This window comes from Schistocerca serialis, chromosome 1 (genome assembly GCF_023864345.2).
Source record: "Schistocerca serialis cubense isolate TAMUIC-IGC-003099 chromosome 1, iqSchSeri2.2, whole genome shotgun sequence".
Lineage (NCBI taxonomy): Eukaryota > Metazoa > Arthropoda > Insecta > Orthoptera > Acrididae > Schistocerca > Schistocerca serialis.
In genome coordinates, this window is record NC_064638.1 from 1,132,586,555 (window position 1) to 1,132,603,701 (window position 17,147).

General features: G+C 44.1%; 1 protein-coding gene across 1 annotated transcript in view; it reads right to left on the reverse strand.

The window, feature by feature from the left end:
- LOC126417158 (dynactin subunit 4) overlaps window positions 1-17,089 on the reverse strand; it is a 53,243-nt gene extending 36,154 nt beyond the window's left edge. Inside the window, exons 1-4 of the mRNA XM_050085059.1 lie at window positions 16,832-17,089; window positions 16,472-16,721; window positions 5,233-5,556; window positions 1,604-1,787 (exon numbers count right to left, since the gene is read on the reverse strand). Coding sequence (XP_049941016.1) covers window positions 1,604-1,787; window positions 5,233-5,556; window positions 16,472-16,721; window positions 16,832-16,960 — 887 coding nt within the window. The 5' untranslated portion in view covers window positions 16,961-17,089. The remainder of the gene's footprint in view (window positions 1-1,603; window positions 1,788-5,232; window positions 5,557-16,471; window positions 16,722-16,831) is intronic.
- Between the last annotated feature and the right edge of the window lie 58 nt (window positions 17,090-17,147).

The window sequence follows — 17,147 nt, forward strand, 5'->3', positions numbered from 1 at the left end:
TCTGCACGTCCAGCACGAACGCTGGTCCAACTGAGGCGCCAGGTGGAAATGGCATGGCAAGCCGTTCCACAGGACTACATCCAGCATCTCTACGATCGTCTCCATGGGAGAATAGCAGCCTGCATTGCTGCGAAAGGTGGATATACACTGTACTAGCGCCGACATTGTGCATGCTCTGTTGCCTGTGTCTATGTGCCTGTGGTTCTGTCAGTGTGATCATGTGATGTATCTGACCCCAGGAATGTGTCAATAAAGTTTCCCCTTCCTGGGACAATGAATTCACGGTGTTCTTATTTCAATTTCCAGGAGTGTATTACCTATAACACACACTGCTGCACTTTAACAGGCTTTGCAGGTGCACGGGCCTATTGACAACTCTTCCAAGGAAGTTGACCCCTGCTCACCCAGGCAGCAGCAGCTGCTACTGCTGTCGCAGCCAGAGCCACCACATCCATTGCCATTCGCTGTGACATCGGTCATGGACATCGACCCGCTGCCAGCCTTAGCCATTGGTATCCTCTGCAGTGTCACCGCAGTACCCACCTGTACCATTGCATGAATGTTGAACCTCCAGATTTTTGGCAAATGTTCCTGATGGTTCACAACATGAATGTTGGGATGTGTGCTGGTTGGCACCACCTGCTATCACGCCGGATCCAACTCCATCAGATGCATAATGGTACCCCCATATCGTCGCCCACACCTACACTAGTCATGTGCTGCCCACATCTCAGTAGATGATGCAGCATTTAAACATGCTGTCGGCAGGTGCCTCCATCAACCAGTGTCCAGAGGGCCGTCCGCATTCCTATGCACGGCACTACGAGGATCACCAAAGTATGCTGTGTTCACTTCTACTCACAGAATGCAAATTTATCCATCCAAATGTCTTTTTAAGACACCACATATCAAGTTTCACATTGGAAAACTCACAGAGGGAGTACAACTACGAACATTGTACGACATTATTAATATTCAATGACTATACAGAACTATTTCTGAAGCAATGTGTAACATATAACCAGTGACATAAAGGAATGTTAATTTTACCAGGGTGTACATACTGCAAATAAATGAGTTGATATTTCAGTCATTTATTCATTGTTTGGAGTGTTCGAGGTGTATCCAGCCACCTCACATAATGTATGAACAGAACAGAATGTAATACATTCATCATTTTGCACGAACTGTGAACTGGAAACTCTAATAACCAGCTAGTTTAGATGTACCACACACTCTTGTAGCAGATTTACCAATATTTCAGACATACATCAGGTACCCACCAAACCATTAAGAAGAATTCAGACCATTTATAAACTTACAGAGATCTCAAATCAACTGCATTTCTGTTTAAGAGTTTGCTTTCATATCAAACATATGAAACCTTACAAAAGAGTATTTACATACTGAACAATATACATCATATGATAAAAGACTCACGATTATTGTCATGCCTTGACATTCCTGTCTGTTACAGCACTTAACTTGCCAATTCTTTTCCCCATTGTTGTATTGTTGTTATTCCATCCTGCACTTCCCATTGTTTTTAAAGATGATTCTCTTGAATAAATGTTGCTGTGCTATTTTTAACATAAGAACTTACTATGCAGACAGCTGAATCTTGAACTTTATTGAAGCTGGGTTATATTCTGGCTTGCTGACATTATGTTCGCAGCTCCGGCATCTTTGAGAGCGCTTGATAAGGAGCTGTTTGTGTGCTGGATACAACTGTGATACCTTCGTAGGCTGAAACTCTGGCTGAGCAAGCCTCTGTGTTAGTGTTGTAACTGAAAGCAAAAAAAATAGTATGTAACTTCAATCAGATATACATCTCATCCATCAGCTTAAAAATGCTAGAAACAGTATATATTTAAAGGACTTAGCTAATTTAAAATTTATCATTTATTTTGCTGTCTTAAATTTATAACTAACATGGCAAAATAAACAAATTTTAAACATCTACTCAGTTGTAGATTCTCTCTCAATAAAATATCGACAACAGTGACTGCCATAATTATATATTTTATGTCATCTTATATAAGTAAATGCTAAGTTATTCAGGATATGAACTAATGCATGTTGCATGTGATCATTAATATTCCCTGAGAATAGGGGAACAGAATGGATGTTCCAAAGTGATCAGTGGTGGGTCTGCTCTTATTTCTAACTTCCAAGAACAATCTTCCTATGATTTTTAAAGGATGATTAAGGAAGTGTAATTTTAGCTGATGACACAAGCAAAAAACTCAACTGCACCAGATACAGTTCAGATGACAGTGGACCCCTTTACATGCAACAAAACCATTAAACTAGCTTTTTAGTAGTAATATAGAAAATATGATTAAACCAAACAGAAAAAAGTATACTCCGTCAAATAAATATAAAATAATCAAATGATCTATGTTAATCAGAAATGTCACACGAGATGAAACAGCAAAAGCAATGAATTGACTAAAAAAGCTCTGCTGGTCTTTATGGTCTTTCTGCAATAATCTTAAAGAAGAAATGCTTTAAAATTAACTGATCCACAGACACACTTATGTGCTTGTTCCAACTAGGCACTGTACCATACATGCTGGAAATGCCAGTGTAAATGCTATTTACAAGAAAGTTGAAAGGTATAATGTAAATAACTTTAGACCCACTGCAATTTTCTCTTCCTCTCAGAGAAAATCTTTCAATGAAAGCTCTATACACAGAAAAATGTAAGTTGATGCAGATGAGTAAAAAATACAAACCAATAATGTTCAAATACTGTATTAGTAGTGCGCTGCTTGACAGTTACGTCAATTAAATATCTAGGCATAATGTTGCAAAGCAATACATATTGGAATGAGCATATAAGGACTATAGTAGGGAAGGCGAATGGTCAACTGGGATAATTTTAGGAAAGTGTTGTTTATCTGTAAAGGAGGCTGCATGTACGACACTAATGTGATGCATTGTTATGTACTATTCAACTGTTTGGGATTTGCACCAGGTCGGATTAAAGGAAGGCATCAAAGCAATTCAGAGGGAGGCTGCTAGATTTATTACCAATAGGTTCAAACAACACACAAGTGTTACAAAGATGCTTCAGGAATTCAAACTGGAATCACTGGAAGGAAGGTGACATTCTTTTTGAGGAGCGCTATTGAGAAAATTTAGAGAATAGGCATTTGAGGCCGACTGCAGAACAATTCCACTGCCACCAACATACATTTCGCGTAAGGACCATAAAGATAAGATTAGAGAGATTAGGGCTCGTACCAAGACAGTTGTTTTTATCTCACACTATTTGTGAATGAAGCAGATGAGGAAATAACTAGTAGTGGTACAGGATACCCTCTGCCATGCAACATATGGTGGCTTGCGGAGAATGGTTGTAGATATAGATATAGACATGAAACAATATGTAGTGAACAACACAGACTCAGAAATAGGTCATCAATAACTGCCATTTATGAGTGCGTTAAATGTATACTACACCTTACAAACAGTAAATAGGAAACAACAAGAATATTTCTTGACCTATCAAAGGACTTCGATTTGTTGGCTCATAAAACTTTAATAGTATGGCATTCAAGACCCGTGCATCAGTTGGATCTGCTCCTACCCAAATTATCATGAACAGGCAGCAAGCATATTACAGAAAGGTGAAGCTACCACCAACCTGAAGGTTTGTTTGGAAGTCACAGTACATTACTAGGCATTGTCCAACTGGAGGTGATTGCTGCTGTCTTCCTTCGACCTTCGAAATGACTTACGCAGCCAATTATAGGGGACCCTACAGCTTAATGTGAACTTCAAATGGCAGAGCAACAAGGCATTTTTCACATTAATGAACATTACCAGATGTGAAATAAGTTATAACTGTCAGAGAAAACCTTAAAGAACCTAATAGAATACTTATCAGGATATAATTTATTAAATATGGTGTGCCTCAAAAGTCATTAATGAGATCCCTTCTCTTCCAACTATACATTAACTATTTAAGCCAAAATGTGGGTGATTGTAATGCTAGCATTTGCTGATGATACCACAATCTTGATAAAAGGGAAAAGTAAGGAACTACTGCAAGAATCAGTAAACACAACTTAGCAACTAGCATTTGCTGATGATACCACAATCTTGATAAAAGGTAAAAGTAAGGAACTACTGCAAGAATCAGTAAACACAACTTAGCAACTTTGCGTGGAATAAAAAGCTATTAATAAACAATAAGAAGTTACCTCAATAAAATTTCACAATTTCATAACAATGACCCATAATTCCCACATTTATCTATGAACAATGAACCAGCTGGTAACAGCACGGAAACTAAATTTTTAGGCCTGTGGTTACAAATCCTTTTAAAATGGATAAGTAGATAGAAAATGTGAATGCAAAATTAAGAAAAAGATGCCACCTACTTTGCAAATTGAAACTGTTGTAGTGAGCTAACAGTAAGAAGTGCTTATTATACCTAATTTCATTCTCATTTTAAATATGGCATTATAATCTGGGGTAACTCAAAGGCAGCTATTAGTACTGCAGCCTGCAAAAAAAGCCCATCAGAATCAAGAATCATGAATGGATTCAAACCTAGAATATAATGCAGAGCACTACCACATGCTGGTAATGGGAAATTCTGGTAAATATATTTAGTAAGTTGCTACCTTTACTGCAAAAAATGTTTTAGGTATTATAAAAACAGAGAGAGAAAGTAGGCCTAACCAATTTGTGAAAATACGTTGGCTTTAGAATATCCCACTTTTGTCAAATCTTTATGAACTATGAATTGCACACACCGAAACTGACTTGAGTTAATCTCTCTTCAAATTCTCAAATAACTACTTAAACTCATTATATTTATTACAAACCAATAATTTTCTGAAATTTTTAAGAAGAAAGTATGCTTTTTTCAAACATATATAATTAAACCCTAGCTTACAAGGTTACAAACTGCAGAACAAAATTCTGCTTTGGACAGTTACCAGTGGCTCAACTCCCAAACATCTCAAAACACTGGATAAACTTTAGATCAGAGGTTTGTACATATTTTAAAGAGTTTATTGAAGTTCACACAAACTAAATACAATAAATTTTTATGTCAAAATCATTGCAGTTTTTGAGTGAAAATTAATGTAGAAATGGAAATCAACTCTATTAATATTAAATTGTCACCTTTCTATTTTGAATAGAACATAACATTTCCATTCAAATCACACAAAAAACTAACTGAGTAATATAATTAAGGTTTTCACAACTTACTCTTAGTCAGATCTAAAGGTTTTTCAAAGATATCGGCTGGCAAGTCATCAACGTCTTCAGTTGCCACTGCCCTTTCCAAAGATGGAAACTTCGATGGATCATCTTTCAGGGGCAATGAGCTGCCAAGCGAACTTAACCCCACTCTCTTACGGGCTCCAACATTTGACAGGGCATACTTTTCTAGTACAAGATAACTCCTCCTGGGAGTAAACTTCTTGCGCTCTTTTTCTTGTTTTTCTCTTAAAGCAAGAGCTTTGTAGTATTCCAAGAGAGCATTCACACGAGGTGCAAATACATTCTCCTTCTCAGGCCATGCTCCACTAGCTGCAACAAAAGTAACTCAAAATAGCAAGTTTTTACTTCATAAATATCAGCTAAAAAAAAAAAAGGGTAGTGTTATAGTCCAAAGAGAGAAATAAATTTTCAGGGCAAAAGAGAGAGGTAAATGCACAGACAGATAGGATATCGGAAAGCCAAACCAGACTGTCAACAAGCTAATACAATGAGCAAAGAAACAACCAAAAGGTCAAGCCTAAAGTTTATTAAAATAGTATGCAGAGATCAAAATAAATACAGGAATACTAAAGACAAAAAACACATTCAATATTTATTGACTTTCAGTACCTTCCCAAGGTTCAACAACACAAGTTAGATCATAAGTGGTATCAAGCTGCACCTAGACTGAGGATTTCTTGGTATGGAGACAGAAGAATGTTATTTTGGATGGAGAATCATTGGCAGAAGTTGAAGCAACTTCAGAAGTGACAAATGGAAGTGTACTGCAATTCATGTTTGTGTATTATATCACCTGACATTCAATATTAATAGTACCATCAGAATTTTTGCAGATGATGCAATTATCTATACTGAAGTATTATCCGGGGGAGGGGGGGGGGGGGGAAGGGGCTGCACAATTATATAGTCAGATCATGACAGGATTTTAAAATGGTATAAAGATTAGGATTTGCTTTAAATGCAAAGAAATGTAAAATGCAAAAAAAGTAGTATCCAGTGACTAAAATATCAATGACTCATATCTGTGATCAGTGACCATAAAAAGAAATTATAACATAGGCTCAGCCATAGGCAAGGATGGTGGCAGACTTCGGTTCATAAGGTACGATACTGGGGGAATTCAACCAGCCTACAAAGGAAATTGCTTACTAAACACCTGGGTGTCACATCTTATAATATTGCTCGTGTGTGTGTGTGTGTGTGTGTGTGTGTGTGTGTGTGTGTGTGTGTGTGTGTGTGTGTGTGTAACTCATACCAAACAGGACTAATACAGGATAATGAAGAATGACAGTACCAATAGTGCCAGGTTTTCCTGACTCATGGCAGAGCACCATGGGAATGCTGTAAAGAATGAATTGGAAGATGCTCGAGAATAGATGTTAATTATACTGTGAAGGTATACCTAGAAAACGTCAAGAATCAGTATTAAATAAATAATTTAGGAATATAGTGCAACCTCCAACATACAACTCCTGTAAGAACTGTGAAAACAAGGTTAGATTAATAATACTGTGCTCAGAAACATTTAAACAGTCATTCTTCAAGCACTCCATATGCGAACAGCACAGGAATAAATCCTGACGTGGTTCAATGGTAAGTAATCTCTATCATGTACTTCACAGTGGTTTCTAAACTACATATGTAGCTGTACAAAAGGTGCACTTAAGTTTCTTCAGCTATTTTTGAATGTTTTCAGTCAATTTCTAATCTGTATGAACAAAAAAAAGTTGCACATTTGGGATTTTTCCAATTTCAGTTTCTGTGACTCGTTCAGAACATGCTGTTTTGGTTGGTTGGTTGGTTGGTTTGGGGGATCAAAGGGACCAGACTGCTACGGTCATCGGTCCCTTGTTCCAAAGACAAAGAACACCCACAGAGAATAAAAACGAGGAACAGAAGAGATCACAGACGATACAGAACAAGAGAAACTGAGACAAGGACAAGACAAAACGAACTAAAACCACACAGAGTGTGATGGTGGTTGGCCGACCATAGAAATAAAAAAGGAAAAGCCAACCACTTAGAAACACATTAAAAAAAAAAAAACAGTTGAAAATCATAGGCCAAAGGCCACAATCAACACAAAACAATAAAAGAAAACAGAAGCACTCAGATTAAATGATAAAATCCCCCTGCCCGAATAAAACGTAAAACTAAGTCAGCCACAGTGGAGTCGTCTGTTAAAAGGGCAGGGAGCGTATCAGGCAGCGCAAATGTCTGCCTGACCACAGCTAAAAGGGGGCAGGCCAACAGAATGTGGGCCACTGTCAAAGCTGCCCCACAGCGACACAGAGGAGGGTCCTCCCGGTGCAGTAGATAACTGTGTATTAGCCGGGAGTGGCCAATGCGGAGCCAACAAAGGACGACGGAGTCCCTGCGGTTGGCTCGCAGGGATGACCTCCACACAGTCGTCGTCTCCTTAATGGCACGGAGTTTATTGGGTGTAATCCGATCGCGCCATTCAGCGTCCCAAAGCGCAAAAACTTTTCGGCGGAGGACTGCCCGCAAATCAGTCTCTGGGAGGCCAACATCCAGAGATGGTTTACACGTGGCCTCTTTCGCCAGGCGGTCAACATGTTCATTGCCCGCGATACCGACATGACCGGGGGTCCACACAAAGACCACAGAGCGGCCGCAACGCGCAAGAGTATGCAGGGACTCATGGATAGCCATCACCAGACGAGAACGAGGAAAACACTGGTCGAGAGCTCGTAAACCGCTCAGGGAATCGCTACGGATCACGAAGGACTCACCTGAGCAGGAGCGGATGTACTCTAGGGCTCGAAAGATGGCGACTAGCTCAGCAGTGTAAACGCTGCAGCCAGCCGCCAAGGACCGTTGTTCGGAATGGTCCCCTAGAATTAGCGCATACCCGACACGAACAGCAACCATCGAACCGTCGGTGTAAACAATTCCAGAGCCCTGATACGTGGCAAGGATGGAATAAAAGCGGCAGCGGAAGGCCTCTGGAGGGACCGAGTCCTTCGAGCCCTGTGCCAAGTCGAGCCGAAGGCAAGGGCGAGGAACACACCACGGGGGTGTACGCAGAGGCGCCTGGAAAGGAGGCGGAACAGGGAAAAACCCAAGCCCGCAGAGAAGCTCCTTGACGCGTACGGCGATCGGACAACCCGACCGGGGCCGACGGTCCGGCAGATGGACGACCGACCGCGGGAGCAGGACACGGTAATTTGGATGCCCGGGCAAACTAAAAACATGGGCAGCATAAGCAGCCAGTAATTGTTGGCGTCGTACCCGCAGTGGAGGTACACCTGCCTCCACTAGTACGCTGTCCACAGGGCTGGTGCGGAAAGCACCAGTGGCAAGGCGTATCCCGCTGTGGAGAATTGGGTCCAGCACCCGTAACGCAGATGGGGATGCTGAGCCATAAGTCAGGCTCCCATAATCCAGACGGGACTGGATTAACGCCTGGTAGAGCCGCAACAGGGTAGAGCGGTCGGCGCCCCAGCGGGTGTGGCTCAAGCATCTCAGAGCGTTTAGATGCCGCCAACACATCTGTTTAAGCTGCCGGATATGAGGCAGCCAAGTCAACCGGGCATCGAAAACCACCCCGAGAAACCTGTGGGTCTCCACCACAGCAAGGAGTTCGTCGGCAAGATAAAGCCGCGGCTCAGGATGGACTGTTCGGCGCCGGCAGAAATGCATAACGCGGGTCTTGGCTGCCGAAAACTGAAACTCATGCGCTACAGCCCAAGACTGCGCCTTACGGATAGCGCCCTGTAGCTGACGTTCAACAGCTGCAATGCCAGTAGAGCTGTAGTAAAGGCAGAAGTCGTCAGCATACAGGGAAGCGGAGACAGAATTTCCCACGGCCGCAGCAAGCCCATTAATGGCTATTAAAAACAGACAGACACTTAAAACAGAGCCCTGTGGCACACCATTCTCCTGGACGTTGGAAGAACTATACGAGGCCGCGACTTGCACGCGGAAGGTACGACACGACAGAAAATTGCGGATAAAAATCGGCAGAGGACCCCGAAGACCCCATCCATGAAGCGTAGAAAGAATGTGATGACGCCATGTCGTATCGTACGCCTTCCGCATGTCGAAAAAGACAGCGACCAGGTGCTGACGGCGGGCAAAAGCAGTACGGATGGCCGACTCCAGGCTCACCAGATTGTCGGTGGCGGAGCGGCCTCTACGGAACCCACCCTGAGACGGAGCCAGAAGGCCCCGAGACTCCAGTACCCAATGCAAGCGCCGGCTCACCATCCGTTCAAGCAACTTGCAAAGAACGTTGGTGAGGCTAATGGGACGGTAGCTGTCCACCTCCAGAGGGGTCTTTCCAGGTTTCAAAACGGGGATGACAATGCCTTCCCGCCATTGCGACGGAAACTCCCCCTCGACCCAAAGACGGTTGTAAAGATCGAGAAGGCGCCGCTGGCAGTCCACTGAAAGGTGTTTCAGCATCTGACAGTGGATGCCATCTGGCCCAGGAGCGGTATCAGGGCAAGCAGCTAGGGCACTGCGAAATTCCCACTCACTGAATGGAGCATTGTAAGATTCCGGGTGGTTGGTGCGAAACGAAAGGCTCCGACGTTCCAGCCGCTCTTTAATAGAGCGGAAGGCCTGGGGGTAATTCGCAGAAGCGGAACTCATAGCAAAATGCTCTGCTAAGCGATTTGCAATGACGTCTGAGTCAGTACACACGGCTCCATTCAGTGAGAGCGCAGGGACGCTGGCAGGGGTCCGATAGCCGTAGACGCATCGAATCTTGGCCCAGACCTGCGAGGGAGTGACATGGAGGCCAATGGTGGACACATACCGCTCCCAGCACTCCTTCTTGCCTTGGCGGATAAGGAGGCGGGCCCGCGCACGCAGCCGTTTGAAGGCGATAAGGTGCGCTAAGGAGGGATGTTGCTTGTGACGCTGGAGCGCCCGCCGGCGATCTTTAATCGCTTCAGCGATCTCAGGCGACCACCAAGGCACAGCCTTCCGCCGAGGAGACCCAGAAGAACGGGGAATGGCAGATTCGGCGGCAGTAACGATGCCGGTGGTGACCGATTGAACCACCGCATCAATGGCATCAGTAGAGAGAGGCTCAAAAGCGGCAGTGGAGGAGAACAAATCCCAGTCAGCCTTATTCATAGCCCATCTGCTAGGGCGCCCAGAAGAGTGACGCTGTGGTAGTGACAAAAAGAGCGGAAAGTGGTCACTACCACACAGGTCGTCATGCACACTCCATTGGACAGATGGTAAGAGGCTATGGCTACAGATGGAAAGGTCAATGGCGGAGTAGGTGCCATGCGCCACACTGAAGTGTGTGAAGGCACCATCATTTAACAGCGAGAGATCGAGCTGCGACAATAATTGCTCAACGATGGCGCCCCGACCTGTGGCCACTGACCCACCCCACAGAGGGTTATGGGCGTTGAGGTCGCCCAATAGCAAGAAAGGTGGCGGCAATTGGGCGACCAGTGCAGCCAGGACAGGCTGCGAGACATCACCATCCGGTGGAATGTAAAGACTGCAGACGGTAACAGCCTGTGGCGTCCACACGCGTACAGCGACAGCCTCTAAAGGCGTCTGGAGAGGGACAGACTCGCTGTGCAGAGTGTGAAGGACATATATGCAGACGCCACCAGACACCCTTTCATAAGCTGCTCGGTTCTTATAATAACCCCGATAGCCACGGAGGGCGGGGGTTCGCATCGCTGGAAACCAAGTTTCCTGGAGAGCAATGCAGAAGAAAGGGCTAAGGCTGAGAAGTTGGCGGAGCTCAGCTAAATGGTGGAAGAAACCGCTGCAGTTCCACTGGAGGATGGTAGTGTCCATGGCGGACAAAGGCGTGACAGGACTGTGAAGGCAGATTACGCCGCTGGGTCACCTGCTGCCTCCGATGGAGCACCCGTGCTAGCGCTATCCATGGCGTCTGAGGGACCGGCGAGATCGAGGTCCTCAGCGGACGCCAGGATCTCCACCTCGTCCTCAGATGCAGATCTGGAAGGTGGCGGTGGGGTGGCTGCCACCGCGAGTTCCTTGGGCTTAGAGCTCTTCTTCTTTGATTTCTCACGCTGCTCCTTGGGTTTAACTGGCTGGGAGGGCTTCACCGATTCAGTCTCCGGGACTGAGGAGGATCGTGAAGCCCGTCGACCAGCTGATTGCGGGCACTTACGCCACTGTCGGTCATCAGCCTTCCCACTGGTGGAAACCTGGGAAGGGAGGGACCCGAGGGACCCCTTGCGAGCGTGAGAAGCCGAAGAAGTTGGACACTTCTCCGGCTTAGAAGCAGGGACGAACGTCCCTGATGGGGGGGATGGTGTTGCCCCTGAGGTAGGTGGCGCAGGAGCAACCCGGTGGGTAGAGCCCCCCACTGGCAAGGGGGCAGGAGGAGTCTTACTGCTTATCGAGCTGGCTGGAAGTCTCGAAACTGATGGGGCTAGCACAGGTGTTGTAGCAGCTGCATAAGAAGATGTCATTCGCACAGGATGGAGTCTGTCATATTTCCTCTTGGCCTCAGTATAGGTCAGCCGGTCCAGGGTCTTATATTCCATGATTTTGCGCTCTTTCTGAAAGACTTTACAGTCTGGCGAGCAAGGTGAATGGTGCTCCCCGCAGTTGACGCAGATGGGAGGCGGAGTATCGGGATGAGATGGGCGTCCGCAATCTCGACATGTGAGGCTGGAAGTGCAGCGGGAAGACATATGGCCGAACTTCCAGCACTTGAAGCACCGCATCGGGGGAGGGATATAGGGTTTGACGTCACATCGGTAGACCATCACCTTGACCTTTTCCGGTAACGTATCACCCTCGAAGGCCAAGATGAAGGCACCGGTAGCAACCTGATTGTTCCTCGGACCCCGATGAACGCGCCGGACGAAATGAACACCTCTACGTTCTAAGTTGGCGCGCAGCTCGTCATCAGACTGCAAAAGGAGGTCCCTATGGAAAATAACACCCTGGACCATATTTAAACTCTTATGTGGTGTAAATGCTCGACGAAGAACTGAGGCTTTGTGGAGAGAAAAGACTCCCCATCAGCTCTCGTACAAACTAAGAATCGGGGCGAATAACTGGTACCTCCATCCTGAGACTTACGCTCTTCCCACGGCGTGGCCAGGGAGGGGAACGTTTTCGGATCGTACTTCTGAGCATTAAATTGAGCCCGAAAACGCTTAGAGACTGCTGGCGGCCAGCGAGAGATGATGTACCACGCTTCATTACAGGTCATCCGCCCTGATGCCACCTACTCCGACCAAGGGCCCTCCCCACGGGCGCCACCCAGCCACAGCAAAGGCCACCTGGCAGGATGGCCGTTGCCGGGAGTCCCGATACCCCAGGAGGATAGTCATCTACTCTTTGGCATACGTGGGGAGTTAACGGCGCAGGCATCAGTAGAGCGATCCCTGTGTTGTCAGGGGGCTACAACCAAGAGGGTACATGGCGGCCCCACCACAACGGGCTGGCTACCGTGCTGGATCTTAGGTGCAAAAATGTCCAAGGTCGTCGTCGCAGTGAAAAGAAACACTGCAGAGTGCAGCGTGGTAATCGCACACAGGGACGTATCCTCGCCCAAGAGATCGAAAACGAGCGGGACACCATTGCAACGACGAGAAATCCGGCTAAAGGTCTAATTGCACGACGGATACAGTGCACCATGTAAGGCGTCCTTCCCCAATTGGCTCGCTCTTCGGATAAATTTAGAAAGATGGAGGTCAAACCCGAGAGGGGATCATCACATAAGGCCGAAACATGTGAGACTCCTTTTAATCGCCTCTTACGACAGGCAGGAATACCGCGGGCCTATTCTAACCCCCGAACCCGCAGGGGGGCATGCTGTTTTACTGCATTTACTATCTTCTGTTTTTGATGATGGATAACACTGATACATACCAGAATTCAGATCTTAGGAAGGAGCTCTATATTGGAATGTTCCCCAACTGTGCAGTTAGCACAAAACTGCCCCCCCCCTCCCCCAATCTCTATGTAACCCTACAGATCAGCCCTCTTTGATTTTCTCCATCTTGGGAGGATTTGAAGGCCTTCGTCTGCATCTATGCTCTGCAAGCCACCGTATGGTGCGTGAAGGGAGGTACCCTGTCCCACTACTAGCCACTTCCTTTCCTGTTTCATTCGGAAACAGAGCATAAGGGAAAAACTACTGTCCATATGCCTCCATACGAACCCTAATGTCCTTAGTCTTATCTTCATGGTCCTTACACGAAATGTACATCGGCAGCAATAGAATCATTCTTCAGTTAGCCTCGAATGTCAGTACTCTCAATTTCCCCAATATTGCTCCTCAAAAAGAACATCGCCTCCCCTCCAGTAATTCCCATTTGAGTTCCCAAAGCATCTCCATAATACTTGCATGTTGTTTGAACCTACTGGTAATCAATCTAGCAGCCCACCTCCAAATTGCTTCCATGTCTTTCTTTAATACAGCCTGGTGTGGACCCCAAACACTAATGAGTATTTAATAATGGATCACACTAGTGTCCAATATGTGGTCTCCTTTACAGATGAACCACACTTCTCTCAAATTCTCCCAATAAACTGAAGTTGACCATTTGCCTTCCCTACTTTGATCACTACATTTTCATTAAATTTCGTTTGCTTTGCAACATTATGCCTAGCTGTTTTACTGACGTGTGTTTCTAGCAGTAAACAACTAATTTTATTTTACAGATCCATCTTGTGTGAAATTTAAAAACTTCCCAGTAAATTAAACATTCAAAGGGATTTTGAGATTGCAGCCAGTCATAATAAACTTCACTACACGATATTTCAACTGGACACCTGCCAGTCATCTTCATGTGAGCCATTCGATGGCTCATCTGAAGATAACTGGCAGGTGTCCAGTTAAAAGGTAGTGGGACTAGAAATACATTGCCACTCTTCTTGCCTCTCATTGGTTATGATAAAGAACCATCCCACTGGCTATGCAATACTGGCATGTTGTCAACCTACGAGCTGTAGTTATGAGCCACCGTACTCCCACTGGCCCTGATCTAGACTTTGGCCTTTGCGCCATATTATGCTGTATTAAACACACTTTTTGTTGTAAAAACTTAAACTGGAAAGTAAAATCAGAATACGTGAATTAGATAATGGACAAGTCTAAATGAGTATTTTGATGCATATTATAAACATCCATCACACATAAACTATGAGTCTTATAATTGAGCACCCTGGTCGAAGAATACCCCACTGGCTCACATTATTCACTATCTCACTCTTTCCATATTTTATAAATCCTGTGACACATTTTTTGTCCATTACTCATGATATGTTCACCAAAGCTTCTGTTGTCAACATTCACAGAAAACAAAGATTTTTACTTGTAGACAGACAATATCCACTACACAGCTCCCCTACATGAAGCAAGCACAACAAACTACTTCTTACATATTTTGTTTGGCTGAAAACATGTAGCAATGCTCATTCATTTCCATTTTTTATGTAGTAGTGCATATGCATGCCCTATTATCTGATTTTTCCTGAAGCTTTTTCAGATTGTGGTGAAATGTACCCAGCCAGTAGCTGCAATCTCCATTAACATAGTGGAAAAAATCTTTCCCTTACAGAACTGAAGAATGCTGCTGTAGGCCAAAAAGTATCCACCAAAATGTGGAAAGGTCTTAACTGAAATGTCCTTCCTGATAATTTACAGCAGTCCACCTATCTTTGAACAATGTGGGCCTTTGTCTATATATGAAATGGAACTGCCAATATTTTCCCCTGATGATTAATTCAACACAGTTATCTACCTTTTCTCTTTTTCTCACCATTGTTATCTTCTTAACCTGCTATGCCCACATGCTTAGATAATGGACAAGGCTAAATGAGTATTTTGATGCATATTATAAACATCCATCACACATAAACTATGAGTCTTATAATATGCACAATTTTATAACAGATAACAAGGTATCTTGGCTTTGACCAGTGATTTAGGAAACATGCGACAAATGCTGTAAACAACATGAAGACAGTAATGGACTAAGCTAGAGATCAATCTGTCACCACATCCAGATATCTTGCTTGGACATTCAACTAACAACCAATCTGCAAGAATACACACCAAAAGGTGATGTCACAGCAGCTATTACATTACATTACTCAGCAAAGCCGAAGACTAGTATCGAATATTCCTTCTGACCCTCCCACACTACATATGAATCATAAATGTTGCATAACTGGGTAAGTTTTGTGTAGGAATCCACCTCCCCATGGCATTTTTTGTAATTTATGTTCAATAAACGTGCATAAAATACTCTTCAGAACCTTGTCCATTACTGAATGTATGTTTTCTGAATTTATCTTGAAGTTTTAGTTTTAATGATGAAAAGTGGGTTAAATGTTTCGCAAATATACACATTAGCCTACACTGCAGGTCAATCTGTTACCACAACCTTCCTTCAGCATTCAAGTTGGATTGCCAACTAACAACCAAATTATTACCTTTCAACCTCATCTTGACCTCAGGCTACACTACAGATGTATCTGTCACCACTATCATGACTTCGAGGGACTCCAATATCAAACTCGAGCCCATAATTGTGTACATGTAGGTATCAAGGTAAATTATGATAACCTAAATGTGTTCAATTGGAGTTTTACTAGTAGTACAATTACAATATTTTATGTACAAACAGATGTGGTTTGGAAGAGTGACTTATTTCGTACCAAAACTGATACTGTAGAATAATACATAATTTCTTCATAAATGTTATTTCCTTATAAGTGATTAAATTTGTTCATCCTGATTCACTATACAACAGAACAGCCACCAACTCTTAAGGAGTTACACAATAATATTATGAAACGGAGGTTGCTACTCACCATATAGCGGAGATGCTGAGTCCCAGATAGGCACAATAAAAGGTGTCTCACAATTAAAGCTTTCGGCCCGTGGCCTTCGCCAACACACACACACACACACACACACACACACACACACACACGGAACTAGCACACACGAGTCGTGTGTGTGTGTGTGTGTGTTGTTGTTGTTGTTGTTGTTGACGAAGGCCAACGGCCGAAAGCGTTAATTGTGTCTTCTTGCTGTGACTATTCCCGGCATCTCCGCTATATGGTGAGTAGCAGCTTTCCTTTTCATAATATCGTTACACTCTATTCTGGATTTTCCATTGTTAAGAGTATTACAATAATTAATTTTCTGGTAATATAACAATTGCCATTTTCGAATGTAATGAGATAAAACACCGTATAAAACTTTAGGCATGCAGATTGTGTGTCATACCGACAGTTTGGTCGGCTAGTCCCACATCCCTTGAAGTCCAACGACAGCAGCCGCAAGACAAATAATATGCTTTACGCGTAACTGTCTTGGACGGGTCATCTGGATTATGAGTCGTCTGCACCGTTGTTCGTGTAGACAGTGTGTTTAGGCAACTAGGGCAATCAAAACAACTGGCACATTTCTGTTTTTTAAGTCTCGCTTCTGCTGAAGGGATGTTCTCAAGGCAATGAGCACAGTAATGGGAATCCACCTGTAAAAGAATGAACGAGTAATATTCAAATGCGCGAAGTGAATAAATCAATCTCTTTTAGTGAACACACTGTCATCAAGAAGCATTAGGCGATCTTCCAAAAGTTTTACCTCGTGTAGAACACAGTATCCACATCTTACTTTCAGACAGTGCCTGCAAAAGTATATCCTCGAAATTGGTTTCAACGAACCACAAGTGCAAGCATAACGAACAATGTCTGGGAGATGAATGAAAGCCATGTTTCCAAGGGAAAACAATGTTCAGGCTATTTACATATCTTCTGGCATTTTGTCATTATTTGAAATAAACACATTGACAGTTACTCCCGTAAGCTGACACAAAGTTTATCACACCGACGTACCGGAAAGTTATGCCACTTCCCCTAAGCGCCTAAAGCCCGGTCCACACGCAACGATCTGTCTGCGC